Below are 24,540 nucleotides of genomic sequence, written 5' to 3' on the forward strand. Positions count from 1 at the left end.
TTGATTAACAAAATATGAGGATGAATAATAAATTAGAAAAAGTAATATAAAAATGGTTGTGTGACAGCAGAGACAAAGTTTAAGTAAATTACCTGAAGAAACAGATCCTCAGTCTGTGTATATTGTTGTATGTTCACTGAAATCACCAAAGCTATGACAATTTACAGCAGTTGAGGATCTGCCCCAGGAGGCTTAAGTTTATCTAGAAGTCACAAAGTGGTAAATTTATTCAGATTGTGTACCATTCTGTGGAGGCAATTTTGATACTAATGGGTATATCCAATGGCGTGCTGTGACAATTTTACTAAGGCACACACCAGCTCACTTGTATACCGTGGGTGGTCCAAAATGGCATCCTCCGTGCAGCACGAACTCGCACATACACTGCATGTGAGGTCACGCTGTGCGGAGATTTGTTCTACAAAATGGTGTCCTCATGGTCTGGACAGAATCATCCAGCAAATCAGATTTGGCCCACTGGTGAAAGTTGGACAATGCACAGCAGGTCAGGCATGCAGTGCATGCCTTGCATTCATAGATGGGACTCCATTGGGTATATTTGATTTCATTGAAACTGTAGATCCTTAAAACAGGTTTTTACTGATTTGCCAATCGAGTTATACAAAACAAAATTTTATGGAGTTGATTGTGACAGTTCAATCAAAAACAAGTCTAAAGTTAGAAACTTGGAAATATAAATTCTAAATGGCCTTTCCAGACAGTAATTTACAGCCGGACCTTTTACACATGCACATTATCCCCAAGTATGCACTGAATGTTTCAAAGCTATTTCTGATTTTTCCTGAAATTCACCATTGTTACTACCACAGCTAACTTGCAGTCATAGTTTTAATTTACTTATGAGTTCTTAGGATTCTTACCAAATGTTAAAGCAATTAAAACTTTGTATCTTATAACTCTTAACTCAGCCATCAAGCTTCTTTCTCTTGTCTGAAAAGCTGTCAATTTTGCATGATATTACAAATCATGTTATGTGAAAATTTCTAGGGTATAATTGCTGCCACTGTCTTTTTGCTGTGTACAGTTTCATTTAAAAAGTAGTGTTCTGAACTAGTGTAACAAATTTTCCAGTTTCACCACTTTTAACCACTTATTGACTCAATTTATTTCTAGGCACCTAGGTTGAAACTTATTAGTGAAATCTAAGTACACATTAGCATATTTTAAAGTCATTTACAGGCTTGTTATAATCCAGTTTATATTTCCTGATAAGTATTTAACTTGGAGTAATCAAGTTGTCCCTTGGGTAAATGGAAACTCATGTATCAAGGTTTTTATTATTTATCAAGTAAAACTAGTTCATAAATTATAGATAAGTTCTCCTGCTCAGTTTGAGAGTTTGTAATGGCTGCTTTCATGAGATTAATAGAAACTTCAGTCCAAGTCATCTTGACTTCAAGGTGGGATGATGGGGAGTTTAGCATCTTTCTGCGTGGGCATCAGCATATTAAGACTCCAGACCATGGCCATGCTGTTTCCATGCCCTCCAAACCGGAGGCAGCAGTTTAGGGGAGCCTTGCAAGTGCCAATGCCTTGGTGCAGAGCCACTGGGACCCTGCCCCCCAGCACTGTCACAGTCCCTTTCATCCCAGGATTCCGCACACACAACCGTGCCCCCCTTAATAACACCCAAATCCCCACTCACCTACTGCTCCATGGAGTAGGTGGCCATGTGAGGAGTTATGGGGAGTGGTGGCAAGGGGTGGTTAGCAGGACTGTGTGGCAATGTGGGGGGACATGGGAGATTAGTGGAGAGTGGGACGGGTGGAGGGGTCATCCATGTCCCCTATTAGTGCCCTGTCCATGTCCTCCTTGCTCAGGTCTGTCAAACAAAGACTCCCCAAGACAAACAGGCACCTCCAGCTGCAAATCGGCCCCTCTCCCTGCCCCCTGTTACAAGGAATAATTCATGTGATCTCTAAAAGCTACCTGTTTCGGTGCTAGCCATGTGGATATAAAGCCATGTCGAATGGAAGCGAACTGAATCTGCTCACCATGCACATTTTCTCAGGTCAGTAAAAGGACATCAATAGAATCGTTTGCCTTTGGGTAATGTGTGGTTTCCTTCGGAAGTGTAATAGTTTTACTGACCCAGCTCTCCTGCACAGAAGAGAAACACTTCTGAATTTGCACACGTCTGTTCAGTACTGTATATAATGCACTTCCGTTTCTTATTTTACAGAGATATCAAACCTGACAACATACTGCTGGATGAGCACGGTGAGTTCCTACCGTTATTTTATTCCCAACATTTTAATGTCATGGGCTGTCCCAGTGGCTCTGTGATGAGTGCTGCGTGAGTTTATCTGAGAGACTGGGTTCATGTGCCAAGTCTGGTCTTTCTCTGCAGCAACTTGTCTGTCAGGTTTGTCAGCTGTCTTGATAGGCTCCAAGTAGAGTGCTCTTCAGCCATGTGGGTGGACTCCACCCAAACAATTAACATTCACATATTCCCTCATGTATTCTTTCCCATATGTCATTCTATGAAGATTGTAGCGTTACCTATTGTCATACAAATTAGATCTTCAGTTTTGCAGCATTTCTCTCTCATTGTATAGAAGACACAGGCTGGATGTTCGAGCTTTGATAACTAACTGGGACGACTATGTGTTATAAACTCACATACAGCTTGGATTTGTGCGTTAGCAATTTCTGGTATGAGACTGGCAGGCCATTCAAAATGGCAATCTCATCTGCTTCTATTTCCAGTCTTCTCAAGTCTTTTGATTGCAAATCTGACGACACTTAATGTTCTGGGTTTGTTTATTTTTAAAACCTCAGTTCCTGAAATTCTGTAATTATGTGGAAATCTCTACTTTAGTTTAAAAATATAAGGAAGTTTTAGTCCTCATGTCTGGGGACAGGAGCCAACTCTGAGCATGCTGGAGAGGGTATGGGGGCTCCGGCTCACTCAGCCACTGTCACCAGAAGCTGAGCCTGGGGAGCGGCCTGCTGCTGCAGCCAGGCGCTCTCCCAGCAGCTGCTGTGCTGCACTGGACAGCATCCAGGAGTGGCTCCGGAGCCTGGCTGTCAGGCGAGGAGCCAGGCCGGCACAGCAGGAGGACAGAGCCTCCCTCCCAGGTAACGTGGGATGGGGAGAAGGTGACAGGGAGAGTGCAGGGGCCCCGGGCTGGATATGGGGTGGGGTGGAGAGGGGAGGAGTCAGGTGGAAGGTCATGTGGGAGAGGTCACATGGAGGTGTCACGTGTTCCCCCCCTTAGCTAGTGCCCCCCTTTGTGTCCCTTCCACTAGTTGCCTATGGCAAGGCTCCTAGGCGCACGTGGGATGGTACCGCCGGCGAAGGCAGCCGAGTGAGCATGTGTAAGTCCTGGCTGTGCCGGAAGAGGGCGCCCAGCAGCGCAGCTGGCAGCTCACTGGGCACCAGCCAGCACAGGTGCAGCACCGCTCAAATGTCAGGCGGACCGGGTCTGCACGGGCTAGGGGCCTACTGACTGTTCTGACCTGGGGCCCGGAATTGCTGTCAGCGGGCCTGACAGTCCATATGCCACTTTTGAGGCATAAACTTAAGCTTCTTAAAGATACATATTGTGCCATGGACAGTTATTTATATTTTTATTTTTAACATGTTGATTACAGAAGCTGGCAACTTTTTTGCAAAGGAATTTAACTTTTAAAATTTCTACTCAGATTTGTTTCTATTTAGAATTTCTTTATTGATGCACCTGAAAGGGCCAGTTTCACAGAGCTGAAAACAATTACGAGCCACATCAGCTGAGAGGAAGAATTTAATCGGAAGAATGTGAATGATAATTGGGAATTGTTTAAGAACACTTCATGGGATGCCCAAAAGCCACAACTGGGGAAGATGGCATATTAGTTTAAAAACTGACTAGGTTTAGAGGGGAAGTAAAGGCAACTATAACAAATAAATATACCAAATGGCAATAAAGGGAAGTAGATAATAATGAGTATAAATCAGAAGCTAATAATTGTAGAAAATTGATCAGGGAAGCAAAGGGATACAAGGAGAAATCTATGGCTAGCAGAGATAAGGACAATAAGAATGAGTTTTTTAAGTATATTAGGAACAGAAAGTATCCTGACAATAGCATTGGTCTATATTATTAGATGTAAATGGTAGAATTAACAGTAATAATGCAGAAAAGGCAGAAGTGTTCATAAATACTTCTGTTCTGTATTTGGGGAAAAATAGATGTTATAGTCTCATATGATGAAAACACTCTTTCCATTCCATTAGCTGCTGTTTAACATCCTCCTGAGATATCTCATGAGGATGTTAAACAGCAACTACTAAAGTTAGACATTTTAAAATCAACAGGTTCAGATAACTTGCTTCCAAGAGCTTTAAAAGAACTGTCTGAGGAGCTCACTGGACCATTAACATTGATTTTCAATAAGTATTGGAACATAGGAGAAGTTCCAGAAAACCAAAAGAAAGCTAATGTTGTGCCAATATCTAAAAAAGATAAACAGGATGACCCAGATAATTATAGGCCTGTCAGACTGTGATGAGGGTGTTCACACCACACCAACCCTGATAGGTTTAAAGTGGCTCAGAAAGGGCCAATTAACTTTACAGGAAACACCTGAGGGGAGACTTAGGCTTCACTGACACTAATTGATGATGAAGCCCAGCTGGGTTGGGGCAGGCTGAGCTTGTAGAAAGTCAGGAAGTGAGAGCAGAACGGGGCTGTAGTGTAGAAGTCTGTAGTAATTCTCTGGCCTTGTGAGGAGAGAAAGAGGAGACCCAGGAGGAGGAAGGGAGCAAAAAAACTGAGATCCTGACCCTGATGGAAGGGGTTTACTCAGAAGAGTGGTGATGAAAGTTGTCAGAGCACGAGGAGGCCCAGGGAAATGGCAGAAAGGGTTGAGAAGGTACAGACCTTGGCTGCTGATTGTAGGATCCCAGAGTAGTGGGTGGGCCCAGGATCCTTTACCAGCCACTAGGAAATCGGCACAGTCTTGAACAGCAAGACTATCTGGAATGGTACAGGTACAACTGGGCTGGTGAGACTTTATTACCCCTGGAAGGGAAAAATAGTGACCCAGCCAGAGGGCCAAGCCACAGGTCACCCCTAGAGAGCACCAGGGCCCACAGCACAAGCGACGAAAGGAAGGCAGCATCAGACTGGGTGGAGCTAATCCCCATACTCAGTCACAAGGGGGTGCCTGGATAATTTAGTTGTTAGTAAGGCAGCAGACAGTAATCATAACTCTGTGTATGTGTCGGTCTTGGCTCTTATAACAACCCCAGCAGTGAATGTAGCCCATTACAGAGGCTGACATCAATTCAGGCCAAGCTAATGGAGTGGCTGATGCAGGACTCAATTAATAAATAATTAAAGGAAGGTAATGCAATAAATGCCACTCCACATGTGTTTAAGAAAAATAGATCCTGTCAAACTAGCTTGATCCTTTTTTTTGATGAGTTTACAGGTGTGGTTGATAAACCTAGTAGTGTTATACTTAGACTTCTGTAAGGCATTTCACTTTGTACTGCATAACATTTTGATTAATAATCATAATGATATCAAACTGACGTGGCACATCTTAAGTGGATTAAAATGTGGCAACATGTAACTGTAAACAAGGAATCATAATAATCAAGCAGGTGTGTTTCTAGTGGGGCCCTGCAGGGATTGTTTCTTGGTCCTCTGCGTGCTGCTCCCACCCCGAGCGCTGCCTCCGCAGCTCTCATTGGCCGGAAACAGTGGCCAATGGGAGCTTCAGGGGTAGCATCTGCCGGCAGAGGCAGCTTGCAGAGCCGCCTGCCACACCTCCACCTAAGAGCACTTGGGACAGGTCAACAGAGGTTTTTAAGGTCAGGCTTGACAAAGCCCTGGCTGGGATGATTTAACTGGGAATTGGTCCTGCTTTGAGCAGGGGGTTGGACTAGATGACCTTCTGGGGTCCCTTCCAACCCTGATATTCTATGATTCTATGATTCTATGAACACTTGTAGGAAGCCACCCGTGGTGAGCAGCTCCTGGATCTGGCACCCTGCACTCACTCCCGTGCTTGCTCCCACACCCAAATTCCTTCCCAGAGCCCGCCCCAACCCTTTGCCGGTCCCACGCCAACCAAACTATAAACGGGACTTTCAATGAAGATCAGAAATACTGGTTTATAGAGCTTTCTGGTTGGAGAAGTGCTGTATAAAACAGCTTTTACTGTATTTAGCTTAACAAAGAGAAGATTAAGGAGTGACTTGATTACAATCCATAAGTGTGTACATGGGAAACAAATATTTAATGACGGTCTCTTCAGTCTAGCAGAGAAAAGTATAACACAGTCCCCAATGGTTAGAAGTCAAAGCTAGACAAATTCAGACTAGAAATAAAGCATACATTTTTAACAGTGAGTAATTAACCATTGGAACAACTTACCAAGGGTCACAGTGGATTCTCCATCACTGCAAATTTTTAAATCAAGATTGGATTTTTTTCTAAAAGATATGCTCTAGGAATTATTTTGGGGAAGTTCTATAGCCCATGTTTATACAGGAGGTCGGACTAGATCAGGGTTCTCAAACTGGGGGTCGGGACCCCTCAGGGGGTCGCGACGTTATTACATGGGGGGGTCGCAAGCTGTCAGCCTCCACCCCAAACCCTGCTTTCCATCCAGCATTTATAATGGTATTAAATATATAAAAAAGTGTTTTTAGTTTATAAGGGGGGGATCACACTCAGAGGCTTGCTATGTGAAAGGGGTCCCCAGTACAAAAGTTTGAGAACTCCTGGACTATATGATCAAAATGGTCCCTTCTAGCCTTGAAGTCTATGAAATCCGTATATTTTGGGACAGTTTATGACTTCCCTTCTAGTCACATAGGCCTTCATCAAAGGTCCTCTCCTCTTTTTAATTATCTTTTCCAGAAGCTGGGAATGGGCGACAGGATCACTTGATGATTACCTGTTCTGTTCATTCCCTCTGACGCACTTGGCGTTGGCCACTGTTGGAAGACAGGATACTGGGCTAGATGGACCTTTGGTCTGACCCACTATGGCCATTCTTATGTTCCACATCTTTATCATTTCATGGTCTCATGCATTTTGGGTTAAAGTATCATTTCTTTGCTAGACACTCTCAGACCTACTTCTACACCTTGGATCTGTCTTGCACTGTCCAATTTTGCCGCTCTCACTATCCAGAAACAAACAATATAGATATATTGTTTGGTACAAAATATTGTACCTAAGATCTGTAATAGGTGCCAGGATACAATGTTTGATGATGTTTTTCACAATTACCCTGAATATCCTCTTAATTTTGTTCAAGATGTCATCTAGAAGGCATTTATAGACAGAAGTTATGAAGCTAGAGAGAAGGGTCACAGTGTTCTTAACTTTTTGAACCAATATGAAAAATTCTAGACTTTGCACGTCAACGTTTTCCTTCATTACTTTTCCTATATGTGATGGCTGTAGCAAAAATACATAGAGTATTGTGGGTAAGATTGATTTGACTAATGGAGGAGACTAACAAGAGAAGTGGTGCATTCTTCATCTCTTGAAGTCTTCAAATCCAGACTGCATACCTTTCTGGAAGATATGCATTACTTAGATACGAGATATTGGGCTCCAGTAGGGAAGTAATTGGCTGAAATTCTATGACAGGAGGTCAGAGTACAAGAGATCAGAGTAGACCACCGGATGGCCGTAAAATATATGAAACTATGAAGTCTCTTTGGAATTATCTCTTAGTAATAGTGTACCTTGGAACAGCATTTTCCCCTCACCCTCTCCCTCTCTTGGTACCGGGATCAACAGTGTTGCCCTGAGCTCCTTAGAAGACGCTTTACTACTCCACAAACACACTGAATCTTTTTGATATAATCAGGTCCACTTTAAGAAATTACTTTGGAATGTCCATCAACTCAGTAAGGATCTGTGCTATTATCCTCTTTCTGCTAGTGGATCTCTTGGCAATTTCACCTAACAACAGGCAGGGCAACACTTCTGTACCTCAGAGGGGTATTGTGAAGCTTAAGCATGTATGACCATATCATGCCATTGAGGCACCGCCCTGAGCAGAGTGGCACCATCCCGGGGGGAACATGGGGAATGGAAAGTGCTTTCTGGCACACAGAGAGTGTGTGCGCGCTGCATCCTTTGGGATGATACAGACTGCTATCCCCCAGCAACCAGCCCAATGCAGAAGAGGGACAGAAACATGTCCTCATCTGCTTCGTACTCCCTCTGAGGCAATTAGCATCTTTGAAGAGGCAGAGAAGGAAGGGAGTTCAGGGACTCAGATTGACCCAGGCACTTATGTCTGGCCTCTACACAAGTGCCAGGCAAAACTAGTCCTTGCTGTTCATAAGCACTTGAGATCCCCTGCTGAGAGGTGCTATATATATGCATGGACAGTGTTACTGCTTTTGTACATCTACTGCAAGATGTAAAGAAATTAGGAAAAACACATCTTCCTGGTTTTTCTCCTTAATTTATGAAAAGACATGTCTGCTACATGATATCCACAAATGTGCAGACCTCTGGTACAGTATGTGGGGTGTAGTTTTAGCTTTGTTAAATGAAAAAATAAATATAATAAAAGAAAGAGAGAAAACAATGCAGCATAAGAGTGACAATTTGAATTGTAAATCAAATATTTGCATCAGTCTGGGTGGATATTATGTGATAGATATTCTGTGACAGGCCATCAGTCTGGTACTCTAACAGGGACAATCACTGGTGATGCTATCATTTGAGTTACAGAGCTCAATATTTATCTGCCAAAGAAATAATGAGGCTATTATTCTACAGCAATCCATGTAGTTTTTCATTCTACTGTGCATTTTGAAGTGCTTATATCTGTTGCCATTAGCACCACAAGATTGGCAAGCTGGTTGTACGAAGTATGATTATCTTTTTCAATAAGGCATTTCCCATAGTCTTTATCTACCAGAAATGAACTGGCTAGGTGTGGTGCTGGGTACCAGAACTCAGAGCAACTCATTCACTACACACCCAATGAATGCAGGGTTCCTACAGACAACAGCCTCCTTCACTATACAACTCGGATTCAGCCCCAGAGCGAAGTCCATCCTGTGCACTGAATGAGATAGGGGTTCTGTGGAAAAAATAGTGCGTAATCATGTAATTAAAGACTGTCCCATAATTCATACACAAGGAGGCTGAATTAAAGTTGTACATGTAACCTTAATTCTGGCATTTTCCTAACTTCTCAATGCTTGACTTTGCAACCTTAACATTAATAACATGTAGTTTTTATTTGTGTGTAATCTTATACAAGCTCTTTGGGACAGGGACCATTACTTTTCTGTTTGTACAGTACCTAGCACAATGGAACTCGGATCCACAACTGGGGCCCCAAGGCACTACTATAATACAAATCAATAATACATCAATCTTCTTTTTATACTGTGCACATTACCCAAAGCATCTGAGCACCTGACCAGCCATGGCCTGTTGGGAGCTTACGCCCTACGATAGCTGGGGAAAAAATGCTAAACAACATTGGAAAACTGCACAGCTACAGATTATCCAAGTTACATGGGGATTTCAGTGCTCAATTCCAATTAATTTAAATAGAAGCTCTGAAAATTTCAGCCGCAGTTCTACCCTTGGTAACTGATAAGGTATCATGCTTTGAAACAGTCACTGGACCATCAGGCTAGATCATATGCTATTTGACAAACACACTAGAATGCTTTCAGCATCACACACATCTGGGGGCAGTCTGCAACTGAATACTGTTGTGGATTCAATGGTTAGGGCCTTTAATTTTGCACTGACAAGGAAAATTTTCTTTATAAAAGAAAATTAATATGAAGCTTTAAGTTGAGTCCTAACATAATTCATTTGTGTTTTATTCTATTCAATTAAGTAGATAGCAATATTAGAAATCTAGTACTATACAGGAATGAAAGTGGTGATAACTTTGGTAACAGGTTACTCTACAGTGACTGGTTTCAGAGTAGCAGCCGTGTTAGTCTGTATCCGCAAAAAGAAAAGGAGTACTTGTGGCACCGTAGAGACTAACAAATTTATTTGAGCATAAGCTTTCATGAGCTACAGCTCACTTCATCGGTTGCATACAGTGGAAAATACAGTGGGGAGATTTTATATACACAGAGAACATGAAACAATGGGTGTTACCATGCAGACTGTAACAAGAGTGATCAGGTAAGGTAAGCTATTACCAGCAGGAGAGCGGGGGGGACGGACGGGGGGACGATGACCTTTTGTAGTGATAATCAAGGTGGGCCATTTCCAGCAGTTGACTAGAACAGTAGGGGGGGGAAATAAACAAGGGGAAATAGTTTTAGTTTGTGTAATGACACATCCACTTCCAGTCTTTATTCGACCCTGAGTTAATTGTATCCAGTTTGCAAATTAATTCCAATTCATCAGTCTCTCGTTGGAGTCTGTTTTTGAAGTTTTTTTGTTGAAGAATTGCAACTTTTAGGTCTGTAATCGAGTGACCAGAGAGATTGAAGTGTTCTCTGACTGGTTTTTGAATGTTATAATTCTTTCAATGAAGTCACACAAATGAGGGTCATTCTTGTCAGTTGCCAGCTTGTGCAGATCAAGGAGTGACTGGTTCACATTCTTTTCCAGGTGCAAGGCACACCCCATCACATAGGGTTTCTGGGAGTATAGAACTGTGTTCTGTGTGTGTCAATCCAGCCTGGCAGCCAACTACAGTGCTGTCATCCTCATTTGCTCTCTCATGGTTTTAACACCAAAAATCCATTACAAAGTTAGCATTCCCTACTTCCTCCGTTCCCACAGCTACATGTTAACTGTGCTTTCTGGCTTGTTCTCCCTCCATTTTGTCTGCCCCAGCATGGTGCATGACACCAGTAGTCAACAGGCATGTCCACACAGTCTGCTGGGGCACACAAGGTAGGAGCCAAGGCATCAGCCAGATGAACAGGACTGAGTCAGCCACAGCCTGCAGTGATTTGTCCTACTGAAAAACTTAATGGTGGCAGGCTTGGACCATCCAACTCAATTCATTATGTTCAAATCAGAATGGTGAGTGAGAGTATGAGAGCACCTGCCTACTTCCGCTACATACCCTTTGTCCTACACCCTGCTGTCAAATAACTGGTCATTTGGTGCCTGTCTGCTGACTTCACACGCACTCCTGCCAGTCTGAGTCTTATGGTTACTGAATCAGAAACAAATGGAATTTTCTTGTATAGCCTCTTTCTTCCTGGCTTCCTCCCTGCCTGGGGAGACTCAGAAAAGGACCAGGATGGAGGGGTCACTATAATCTGAAGAGAACCTGAAGGTAGACAGGTGCCACAAATACATGAAGGTGTTGGGGAGGGGACTGGTTATAGGTGGGAGAGGTACCCATATATCTCCACATAGCCCCCACAAAACCTAGGGCTGTTCCTGAACAAAAGCTACTGCCCCTGAAAAAATGTTGTCAGTAGCAGCCATGGTAGAAGCAGGAACAGGGGTACCACTAAATGGAGCTCAGCACTGGGAACCATTCCACAAACAAGAGAGTGGAGCCCTCTGATACCTAAAGAGCAGCACAAGGGTTGATTCCACCATTTGGGTGGCAACAGTTGCATTCCATTATTTTCCAACTACCTGGGCAGACCATTTAGTTTTTATTAAGAGGCACAAATCTTCCATTTCATTTCTTCGTATTAGCATCTAAATATCAATGAAGCAGGGAGGATTCATGTGCATATGCATGTCTTAAGTTCTATTTATACTTTGTTTCGTTTAATTTCAGGGCATGTTCACATCACTGACTTTAACATAGCGACTATAGTCAAAGGATCAGAAAAAGCTTCCTCTATGGCTGGCACTAAGCCCTATATGGGTAAGTTTTAAAGACCATTGTAAAAATACATACAGCATATTTCAGTGAAGTGTGTCTAAACAAGGATGTTCTGGTGTGCATGTATGATAACTCTAAGCAACTTGTTACTTGTGCTTTAGTGCGACTGGAAATGCATTAAGGATGCAGAAATAGAGGACGAGTACGGTTTTGCAAAACTTTTACTCAGCAGTGGCTTTGGTTCAAACCAACGTCTCATTTCATCTGAATCCCCCGAGTTTGAAGATATGGATAAATGACTAGTTTTGTTCCTGTTTCCACCATTTGGGAATATCAGCTTTAAACACTTTAAGCACATGCTCATGTGCTTAACGAGTTGGGGCCTTACTGAGTATCTCATGAGCGTGACAGCCCCAGCCCCAGAGCACCGTGAGGGTGGGTGTTGTGGCCACAGCATCCCCGGCCCCGAAGCGGTGGGAGGGCGGGTGGCGCAGCCTCAGGGAGACTGGAGTCGCTGCCAAACGGAGCGGGAAGCAGGAAGGGAGAGTCGGGGGGGGGGGGGGGCAGAACGGGGGCGGAACCATGCCTGGCTGTTTGGGGAGGCACAGTGTCTCCCAGGCTATTATACTTGCTGCCCATGCTGCTGGTGACCTTTTAAAAAACCCTCTTCTGGTGAGAATGAGGTGGGAGGGATGAGAAACAAGCTGCAGCAGGGTTAAGGCAGCAGGGAGAAAAGGTCTTCCTAGGTGGAAGGCTGTTCTTCTCCCCTTAGGGGAAATAATCAAGTTAACTTCTGTTTGGGGAAGGGTTGGCAACCAGAAGCCAGTGTAATAAAGCATCGCCCCAGGGATGGGGCAGGGAACTGTATTTCTTTTGTATTGTGAGTTTAGGGTTTTTTTGCTTAAGAGAAGTACTCATGCATAACCTGAGATCCACCTTGTAAATATTTAAAAATAAACCAAAGTGAAGAATTAAAAACCTCCAGAGTAGGACTGATTGACTCCAGGCCACAACCACCAGAGGGAGAATTTCAAAACAATCTGAGTAACCATTCAGATTTTAGTGCACTCACAAGAGTTATGTTTAAACCTTTTAAAATTGTGGGGATGGAATTCCTCTAGCTGTTTTTCTATATTGATGGATGCACAGTATAAAAAATGTACACTTTCTTAAATACTGTTTTTAATTTGGGTCCTCCAAAGATTTAGTGGGTGCCATGCACTACCTTGATTGAAAACTTGATTGAGACTATTGTGAGCCACACCACATCAGTAGTTTGATCTCAAGCTCTGAGGGGAAAAAAAGCCCAAAACAAACACACACAAAAAAACCCTGCAACTATATCTTATATCTCCAGAACACTGGTGGGCAACCTGAGGCCTATGGGCCACACGCGGCCCATCAGGGTAATCCGCAGGCAGGCCGTCAGACAGTTAGTTTACATTTTCACAGCTGGCTGCAGGTCCCAGTGGCTGCGGTTTGCCATTCCCGGCCAATGGGAGGTGTGGGAAGCGGCACGGGCCGCAGGGACTTGCTGGCCGCCGCTTCCAGCAGGTCCTATTGGCTGGGACTGGTGAACTACAGCCACTGGGAGCTGCGGCCAGCCGCGCAAATGTAAACAAACTGTCTGGCGACCAGCCAGTGGATTACCCTGGTGGGCCATGTGTGGCCCACAGGCCACAGGTTGCCCACCACAGCTCCAGCACCTGTGCCTCAAATGACTCCAAGTTTGGGTCACTAACTCCACACTGCAACCTCTTAAGGCACATCAACTTTCAAAGAAATACATCTAAGCATGTCAATTTTAGAGGATTTAGAAAGATCCGTCTTTAAATAGATGTTATGAAGCAACCTTAACTTATAGTGAGGCTGCCATGCCACTATAATGCACAAATTATTGTTACTTAAATTCTTCACCAAGACTCCTGAATACTGGAGATCCTTCAGCGGCCTCAGATAAATGAAAAATAGAGGGGAGAGGGGGTTAGTGATTTAAATGTAAAAATAAATAAAACAATAACTGTCAAATCTTCTTTTATATTTAATTAAATGAATTTTATTATATCCTTAAATTTTTAATCTTCAGTGGGCTGCAGAAATTTATATTGAAAATGCACAACTGTTATATAAGTGATCGGGGAAAGCTGGAGGTTTGGGTATTTGGTGAGTGGACAGGTGGGGTTTTAGCTTTGGTATGATGTGGCAGATTATCTGGGTGTGTGGAATAAAGAGATTGTCTGGCTGTTCAAATTACCTGCAGTGAATTGGTTAAAAATATTGATTCAGTCTGTCTGCACACTCAGGCAGATCCCACTTCCTGAGTTCATACTTGGTTCATGTTTGGAAGTGTTTCTTCACGGAAGAGCTAGAAACATAACTTTGGATTCTGCAAGACAATTCTGCAGTAAAGGATGAGTACACAAGGCTCTGCTGTGAGTTTATTGACTACATACTGCTACTCTAGGGGCCAGCGTGTGCATTTAAACCAGTGGCCTGCACTAGCCACCGTCTCCTGGAATTTCCAAGAATGCAGGAGGAGCAACATATGCTCCTCCCTATAGTTGGCACAATCCATAGACCAGTGCAGGAGGAAGCAAAATGCCTCTCAATCCCCCTCTAGGGCAGCTAGTGATGCTAGCGAGGAGCATTTCTTGTACTCAGTAATGTATGTGGTAATACAAATAAATAATAATAATAACGGCTGCAATTATGGTTAGAGCCTACTTCATATACCCTTCCTCCTTGTGCCCAGGTCAGGGACTGGCCACACCAGTATCTAAAGAGATTCTTCCTAAATCTCTTAATTACCCCATTCCCTTATCATTCTGCCTCCTCGTCTTTGATTTAACATTAAGATAAATAGCTTTGGTATCCTCTCTCTTTTCTATTCCTTTCAGAATTTAGTTCAATTACACAGCATAGAGTCTGATTCCTCCCTCTCCCCGACCCCCCACCCAAAAAACAAAACAAAACACCAGAAAAACCTCAGTACAAAAGAAATGGCAAAATAGAAATGCTATCTAGCCCTTTAACTAGAGATTATCAAGCCCCTCCATCATCCTGCTTTCTTTCTACTGTATCTTCCCCTACTGTACCAAAATACAGCAAAAGCCACAAGTTCAAAGCCTTCTCCACTCTGCCTGTCAGAGGAGTTTCAAGCCTTGGATTCATTTGTAAATGTGAGAAAGAATTTTTTGCATAGCCAGCAGGGCTTTTTGAACTGTTAAAATTATCTGTTTCAGTGTGAGAAGTGAGGAGTGTGGATGCTCTGCAGATTATGATGTGCATCGAGGCTTCAAAAAAACACCACTATGACAGACAGGGCCTGATCCTGATCTCACTTGTCCTGGTTTTGCCTTTGTAACTTCACTGAGTTTACTTGATTTACTCCTGATTTATGTGGGTTAAGTCAGAGGAAAATCAAACCCTTAGCAAAATGCTAACAATTAATTGCAACGTTGGTATCAAAGTTTTGGTTTTTATTTATGCTAGTTATTTGAATCAACAATATTTTCTAAAAAGTTTGCAGGCTCTGCCACAGACTTTCTATATACTTTTGGGCAAGTCACTTACACCAGGTCTAAAGTAGGAGAAGAGCCCATGCTTTAAAACATGTTGGGGAACATGCTTTAACATAATTTTAAACAGGACTTTGCACCTAATATAGACAGGGTAAGTTGTGTTTTTAAAATGTGTTAGTTGGTTGTGGTCAATACTGGTTGAAGTCAATGCACTTTAAAACACAGCCTATTTTCCCAGTCTAGACATTGCCTTAGCATCTGATTCTGCACCATTATCTTAGTACAACTTCATGCGATGGTTTCAGAATCTGGCCCTAAACTTCTCTATGCCTGTTTCCTTATCTATAAAATAAGTGCCTTCTTATTCACTGGAGCAGATCCCAAGGAGCACACTGCACCTCTGCTTCAGGGATTGCCCTGACTATGTACCAATTCATTTAAAAAAACAAATAAACGTTTTTGTTCATAAAGCCATGTTAGATTGAAACTTTAGCTACCTTGGACAGTCTCTCCCTGCATTTGACCCCAGTAGCTGATGTTTTCAATTGATCTTCATGCATAGACACAAGTAAAACACATTGCAATTGTAACCCCCATTTAAAGTTTGCCATTTCCTGGAACACTTTACTGAGCCTCTAGGGGGTCCTACCCTGTGGACTACAATAATAATGGCTCCTGGAGCCCTCTCACACCATTTCCCTGCATGCTTGGAGTCAGAGATGGGGACAAAATGGGCTAGAAACTTCTGCTGAGGCCAACAGGGATTGAGCAGTTTGCTGGGCCAATGATGAGCTGGGGCTTCTCAGCCCCTCAGTGGGATGGGATTGCCTGACTCAGACAGAGAGAAGAGACTAATTTTAGTTGCAGGTACAGTTTAGCGCTTTGAGTTTTGTGCTGAGAAGAAAGCAGAATAGCTCAGGGAGTCTCTGATTAACTCCCCTCCCCACCAAGGGAATCTTTTAACTACAGTGGGGTCTAATGCATGGGTCAGGCAGTTCCAGCCCTGTGGAGATCAGTGTCCAGAGCGCTCCCAAGAAATATATATTAGAAATCATGTTTCTCACCTACTGCTCAGTTTTTGAAAGATTTAGTTCCAAATCTCCTACATCAGCTGTAGCTTGAGGGTGCTGATTGGAAAAACAATCACTACAATTTTTTATTGTCAGAACACCTCCGAAAATGGATAGGCTTGCAGGCTGTCATGCCCCTCTTCTCTGGCAGTCACTGGAGGAGGTCACTTCATATGTCAGGTCTTTTATTTAGTGGCTGGCTTTTGACAGGCATATCTGCTACCAACAACTAACTGAAATGTTTTAGTGACATGGGTCACATCAAACCTGCAGTGTGCGTATCTGTGAGGAGAATAAGAGTGTGATGATCCTTACTGGAGAGATTTTACTTCTTGTAAGGTCACTATCCCAAGTCCACAGCTGGAATATGACTTTCATTTTTACTTCCTTCGGGTGATTACTTGGTCCTGAGTGTGCTTAAAAAGTTTTGGTATTTCATGAAGGAAGATACTGTGTAACTGCTAGGCATTTCCAGCATCAACAGAGCTTTCTTAGCAACAAGAGAAGGTCTTGGACCAAATTTTTAAAGAGAAAGGAGTTAAGGACATAGAGGTAAATGGTAATTGGGATAAAGTACAAAATGGTGTTACAAAAGGTAGATCATACCAGCCCAATCAGATCTCTTTTTTAAAAAGATAACTGATTTTTTAGACAAAGGACATGCAGCAGATCTCATCTACCTGGACTTCAGTAAGGCATTTGATACAGTTCTATGTGGGAAATTATTAGTTAAATTGGAGAAGATGGGAATTAATATGAGAATTGAAAGGTAGATGAGGAACTGGTTAAAGGAGACACTACCATGGGTCATACTGAAAAGTGAACTGTCAGGCTGGACGGACATTACTAGTGGAGTTCCTCAGGGACTGATTTTAAGACCAATCTTATTTAACATTTTCTTTAATGACCTTGGCACAAAAAGTGGGAGTGTGCTAATAAAATTTGCGGATGACGCAAAGTTGGAAGGTATTGCCAATACAGAGGAGGACCAGAATATCATACAAGAAGATCTGGACAACCTTGAAAACTGGAGTAATAAAAATGGGATGAAATTTAATAGTATGAAATGCAAAGTCATGCACTAGGGACTAACCAGAAGAATTTTTGCTATAAGCTGGGGGTTGGAAGCAACAGAGGAGGAGAAAGACCTAGGTGTAATAGTTGATCACAGGATGACTATGAACTGTCAATGTGATGTGGTTGTGAAAAAGACTAATGCAGTCCTAGGATGCATCAGAAGAGCTAATTCCAGTAGAGACAGGGAAGTGTTAGTACCATTATACAAGGCACTGGTGGGACCTCATCTGGAATACTTGGTGCAATTCTTGTCTCCCATGTTTAAACAAGATGAGAATTCAAACTGGAACAGGTGCAGGGAAAGGTTAATAGGATGATCAGAGCAATGGAAAACCAACCTTATGAGAGGAGACTCAAGGAGCTTGTCTTGTTTAGCCTAACCAAATGAAGGCTGAGGGGAGATATGATTGCTCTCTATAAATACATCAGAGGGATAAATACCAGGGAAGAAAAGGAGTTAGTTAAGTGCCAATGTTGACACAAGAACAAATGAATATCAAATATGCTCAACATCCTGAGATGGGACACTATATGGAAAGGGCTCTGAGTTACAATAGAGAATTCTTTCCCAGGTGTCTAGCTGGTGAGTCTTGCTGACATGCTCAGAGTCAAACTGATTGCCATATTTGCAATCAGGATGGAATTTTCCCCAAGGTCAGATTGGTAGAGATCCTGGGGGGCAGGTTTTCACCTTTCTCTGCAGCATGAGGTACAGGTCACTTGCATGTTTGAACTAGAGTAAATGGTGGATTCTCTGTAACTTGAAGTCTTTAAATCATGATCTGAGGACTTCAGTAACTCAGCCAGAGGGAAGGGGTCTATTACAGGAGTGGGTGAGGTTCTGTGACCTGCATTGTGCAGGAGATCAGACTAGATGATCACAATTGTCCCTTCTGGCTTTAAAGTCGATGAATCTACGAGTTATTAACTGTACAAAGTGGGCCTCAGATATGGGTTGTCGTCAACATTTTACTACATAAAATATCAAATCCTATTATAGGGCATGCCTGTTCATAATATTGATGCGATGTCCCTCCAATATGTTTAGTTAATTTTTAAAAGTATTAAAATGTGTGAATTATCTTAATTCTATATATCATTTTATTTATTTTTCATAAACATTAACATTATTCGAGTCCTACAAATCTCTATTTAGTGACTGAACTATAACTCTGTTTTGTTTGGCAGAGTTTCTACACGTATATGTTCGTTACATCGTCCATTACAGTTTGTAGAGGATAGTTCAGTTCCCACATAGAGGTTTCCTATTGTTTTCTCTTCTGTTTCAGTTATCTGAATAATGCAGCCTGGCTTCATTTAATATCAAACTAATAAAATAACTTTCAGGACTCAAATCCACCTAACAAATTACAGAGCCAATAAAATCTACAGTACATTACCTGAAAAAGTCATAACTACATCTAGCTACCTTGCATGCTGGTTATCTCTGATTTCCACAGCTCATTTTAGAGGTCATTGTCCCACTGAATTATGACTGTTCAATTGACAATGTTAGAGAAATTTGGATTTACAAGGAGTCCTATTCAACATTTAATATACATTGAGTCAGGTATATATTAATAGTGCATAGAAGTACTATCAGAGGCAGAAGAAAGCTAGTTAATGTTCTGAAATCAACCTTAAACCTCACAGGTAAAGCAAAAATATCATGTAGGGCTGAATTCTATTGTGATGTAATTACATTGGGTGAAGTGTAGAACACTGGGTGTGAATGTGGTGTGGGATTTTTAAAAAACACTCAGCACTGGCCTAATTCTGCTCTCACTGAAACTAATGAGAGGTTTTGGCATTTGCTGCTTTGGGAACTAATTTGGGCCAATGTTTCAGCACTTTTGGAAATCCCACCCTTAGCCTATAACATTTAATGGTTTGACTGCTGATCTATCAGTGCTTTTTGGAATGCAAGAAAAAGTCATGATTCCTGCAAGAGCAAGTTAACTTCTGAGTGCTCATCTTTATAAGGGATTAAGCAAGAGCTCCAATGGGGGTGGGCAGGCAAATAATAATGCCCTTCTATAGATAAGTCACAGAAACCTATCTGGGGAACACTATGGTGTAGTGGAGTAAACATTGAACTGGGGGTAGGGTACTTGGGTCTAATTCTGGTTCTTCCACTAACTTCTTGTGTGACTTTATGCAAATCAGTTAACCTGGCCAAGTTTCAGTTTCTCCACATATAAACTGGGGGCAATGAAATTTGCCTGCCCCAGAGGAATATTGTGAGGCAATAGCAAACTAATATTTCTGAAATAACAAACTAAAGATTATAATTTACATAAACCCAATATTATTAACACCAGTCAGTGGCATAGATGGGAATAGAATATGGAAGCTCCTGGGTCCGAGCCTTATACTCAATCCATTAGCTCATAATACTCTGCCAGACATTAATGCAAATGATTGCTCAAATATCTTACTAGAAAAGATGTGACAGTTTAACTGCAATGAGACCTTTGAGAACACAAAATAAGAAGGACACTTAGTTATGGATACATTTCATATTCATTAGCCTGAGACGGTTATATATTCATTTCAAATGTATAGGACCAACATTGTGTGTTAGACATCAGCATAATGCTGCCTTATTGAAGCTGGTCTAGTGATTACGCACACACACACACACACACAGAGTTACATTCAGAACTTAAGTTGTTTAGTGGGCCATATTTAAGAATAGATGCAAGAGAGGCTGTATAACTACATGGCAGATTAGTAAGGTGCTAAAGGATCAGTGTATGTATTCAGCTAATGTAATCTAATAAATATTTGCTCTGATGTAATCATATTAAAGTATGAGGTTTAAAAACTACTGAGGCATATTAACTACTGAAGGTGTGAATAAAGAAACATTACCCTTCTAAAACAGCCCTTAACCAATCACTAGAAATTACCAGTATGTTCAGACTTGAAGTACCATTTTACCATGTACCACGCACATTTAAGACCGCAAATATCATATTGCCCCTCTATAAATCCATGGCATGACCACAACTTGAATACTCCATGCATATGTGGTCGCTCCATTTCAAAAAAGATATACACTAGGTAAAGGTTCAGTAAAGGGTAACAAAAATGATTAGGGTGTGGAACAACTTCTGTATGAGCATAGATGAATAAGACTGGGACTTTTCAGTTTGGAAAAGAGATGACGAAGGGGTGGTATGATAGAGTCTATAAAATCATAACTGGTATGGAGAAAGTAAATAAGGAAATGTTTATTCCTTCTCATAACACAGGAACTAGGGGCCACTAAATTAAATTAATAGGCAACAGGTTTAAAACAAACAAAAGGAAGGGTGGTGTTTTTTTTTCACACAATGCAGTCAACCTGTGGAACTCTTTGCCAGACCATGTTGTGAAGGCCAAGACTATAACAGGGTTCAAAAAAGAACTAGATAAATTCATGGAGGACAGGCCCATTGATAGCTATTAGCCAGGATGGGTGGGGATGGGGTACCTAGCCTCTGTTTGCCAGAAGCTGGGAATGGGCAACAAGGATGGATGACTTGATTACCTGTTCTGTTCATTCCCTCTCAGGCACCTGGCATTGGCCACTGTCAGAAGACAGGATACTGGGCTAGATTGACCTTTGTTCTGACCCAGTATGGCCATTCCTATGTTCTTATTTCAGCTTTCACATATATTAATAGAACTCAACCAGAAACTTAGTCATTATAATTTAGATTTTTGCTCTTTAGTAAAAAGGAAAAGTGATGCTGGTTACCTTGATTGTGGAGCAGATGTTGACAGTCATAGTTTGTACTAATGGGTCTCTGCATGACTCCATAGACTAATTTGGGAAGAACAACATTTGTGGCATTGGCCACAGAGCCATTTGCCTAGTTGCCGGGCTGCACGTTGTTTCTGTGCCAGACACTTTGCTTCCAGCTGCTCCAAAGTCTCAAAGTCTTCTCAAAGTCTCAGACACCTGCCCTTACTGTGCAATATGATCAATGCCAGTTGCTCAACAGTCAAATCAGAAATGTTTGTTTTGCACAGATTTTGTTTCAGGGTGTCTTTGAAGCCCTCCAAGCTCCCGAGCTTAATTCAGAATGAAGACTTGTTTTGATAGGCTGGTCTCAGGCATTCAAACTACGTGACCAATCCGTCTCAATTGGGTGCAGATCAAATGAGCTGAGCCTTGATGCCGACTAAGCCAACTTTCTTCAGGACTTCACTGTTGGAAACCTGGTCCTGCCATTTGATGCCCAGCAATTGTCACAGTTGTTGCCAATCGAAATTGTCACTTTTTAATGTGTTGTTGTTAACATATCCATGTTTCACACCCATAGAGCAATGTTGTGAGGACAACAGCATTATAGACTTTGATTTTGTCTGTATATAGATTCTATGTTGCTTCCAGATTTGGGGAATCTGGGAAATCCCCTACCGGCCCCATTTCTACCATCCCACCATGTGGAGAAGGGGCTGCACTTATGGGAGGCAAAAGGGAAAAGTAAATTCTGTGCAATAGGAGGCGAACTGCTACTTACTGTTCAAACAAGTTGATATTTACATTTCCAGTGGAGGGGAAAAGTTGTTTTCTTTCATTTCATTTTTTAAACTGCTACTCTTCTAAATAGGAAATTAATTGCTACCCCTCTGATTTAATTCCTGCTTTCTATTTAAACCTCAGTTGGCAGAAGTACTAACCTTCTCTGAGATTTTTTTTTTTTTTAATGAGAAGTGAAAATTGATATTGGAATGCCTCTGTGCAAATGCTGAGAAAGCTGTTAGCATTTCCTCTGAGCATGTACAAAACTACAAATCTGGAGATTTCAGAAACCAAGTTCCATTTGTCCTTTTCATTGAAACGACTGTATTAACAAGGTGTTTAAGCATTTGTCTAATTTGAAACAAGAGTAGCCCCAGTGACTTCAATCGACTTAGTTAGGCATGTGCTTAAATACCTTGTTGAATTGGGCCTAAAGACCAGATGTACAAAGGGATTTAGGTGCTGAAAGATACAGAGGAGCATCTAGTTTATTTTATAAAAGTGCCTAAGCAAGTTAGGCACCTAATTCCAGTTGTTATATGGTGAAGAATGCCTTTTGAATTTTAGATAATAGTTGAAAAAATATACTCTTTTAGATATGCATTTTATAAAAATAGTGACTGCTTTCTCAGACCCAATCAAAAAAGCATGGTGTGAAAATCCTGGCCCTGATTGATGTCAGTGGGAGTTTTGCCATTGACTTTGATGGGACCAGGATTTCACCCATTGTGAGTAATTCTACCTGCTTGAGCTGTAGCACCAGTTAAGTAACAAACACTGTAACCCAGAATGCAGTTCCCTTTGTCTCCTTTGCCCGCTCCCATCTGGGAATTGAATGTTGAAATATGGCAGGAACCTGTCATTCAGAAGAGCCTTTGAGTGTTCTAGTGGAAATTGTTTTTGATTTGGCCTAACTATAGGACTTTGGAAATGGCACTTTGTGTGTGGGCAGTAAAGATAATATGAATATTAGTCTTTTTAGATCATGTTTGGCATGAAGTCTGCTGCACTGCATATATGCAGCACATGAGCCCTGTCTCATCCTTTGCACACAGTGTAAGTACATCAGCATTACATACTTCTTGAAGTGTATGCACTAGCCCAGTGCAAAAGTGTGTATGTGGTAGGATGACAGTTTCATAATGTGTGCATTTGAGGGCCCTATCCAGTTCCCACTGAAATCAGTAGGAATCTTTTTAGTCACTGCAATGTATTCACCTGCTTATCTCCACTGCTCCTTCTCCCACAGAGAAGATGGGGGCCAAGTCATTGTCCCTTCATGACAGTTTAGCAAAGAATGGACCAGAGTTTCACCTTTTTCTGTTGTGGCCAAGGGGAGAGGACAATCAGATTTATCTGCTTGCTGGCAAACAGAGCACAAATCAGCACTGCAGCAGAAATCCATGGTGTGGGAGCTGCCCCACATCCTAGTCATTCTGGGCTCCAGCAGGAGGATGGCTTTGGAGACAAGGGTGGATCTGTGGAGGTCAGATCAGTGCTTCCGTTGCCCAGATTTTGAGGTCCATTGGTGCCCCAAGGATCAGTCTTTAACTGCAATGTGTCTCCTTTACCACCAATATGGCCACACTAGAAATGGAGTAGTCTCTCTATTAGATGTGTTCTTCTAATGCTGTTTTGTTAAAATGAGGAGGAAGGCCGTGTGCTTTCAAATATATTGATTTGTTTTGTCCTCACCCTATGCTTTTGGTTTGATTGATAGAACATAGTGTCATTGTAATCCTGACAAAACTATTAATTATGCTGGGAAGCTCCAATCCATACCTATGATTGTTTCACAACTTTCTACACCAAGGGCCAGATTTACAAAGGTATTTAGGCACCTAACTCCCATTGAAATCAATGGAAATTAGGTGGCCAACCTGTGTAGGTGTTTTGAAAATCCCACTAGGAACCTATGTGCATCTTTGGGCACCTAAATACCTTTGAAAATCTGGCCCCATCTCTCTTTGATCAGACTGTGATTGTGGCTCTGAATTAACAATCTTCTACTACACAATGTAGATTATCTTGCTATTTATCATGGCCTGATGAAGAGACTTTGATTCATAGAAGCATGTCTTTTGTTGGACTAATTAATAAGTTATCTCTCGCAACTCTGTATTTTATGTACTTAAAGGCATTTCTATAACACTCATCGCCATAGCAACTGAGGAAGTTACATTGTAATTTGCTGTCTCCCATGTCTGCAATTTAGGCTTCCATTCTTCTCCATTGATTAGTCTAATGCACTAGTAGGGCATTTTTTGAGGATTATAATTCAATGAACTCCCCTATTTTAGCATGTTAAAATTAACCATAGACCATTTGGCTCAATGCCAGAGAGTATGCATGTTTGTTTGTATTTTGCTATTTAATTGGTAAATACTCACAAGTGCATGGTCCTTGCCAACATACAGAAAAGACACATTCCCTACCCCTACGAGCATTGGCCCTGATCCTTCAAAGACTTCCACATGTGCTTAACTTTACTCACTCAATGGGAATACTCCCAGTGCATAAAGTTAAGTACATTTTTGCAGGGTTAAAGCCTACAATTTACATGCAGACTTTTATATGACACAGA

The 24,540-nt window shown here is 41.9% G+C and overlaps 1 protein-coding gene across 2 annotated transcripts in view; it reads left to right on the forward strand.

The window, feature by feature from the left end:
* The window catches only part of STK32B (serine/threonine kinase 32B), a 254,347-nt gene that overhangs the window by 177,368 nt on the left and 52,439 nt on the right, over nucleotides 1–24,540 (forward strand). For both annotated transcript variants that reach the window (XM_073340132.1, XM_073340133.1), the window contains exons 5-6: nucleotides 2,204–2,241; nucleotides 11,725–11,814. In XM_073340132.1, the coding sequence (XP_073196233.1) occupies nucleotides 2,204–2,241; nucleotides 11,725–11,814 (128 nt within the window). The remainder of the gene's footprint in view (nucleotides 1–2,203; nucleotides 2,242–11,724; nucleotides 11,815–24,540) is intronic.

This window comes from Lepidochelys kempii, chromosome 4 (genome assembly GCF_965140265.1).
Source record: "Lepidochelys kempii isolate rLepKem1 chromosome 4, rLepKem1.hap2, whole genome shotgun sequence".
Lineage (NCBI taxonomy): Eukaryota > Metazoa > Chordata > Testudines > Cheloniidae > Lepidochelys > Lepidochelys kempii.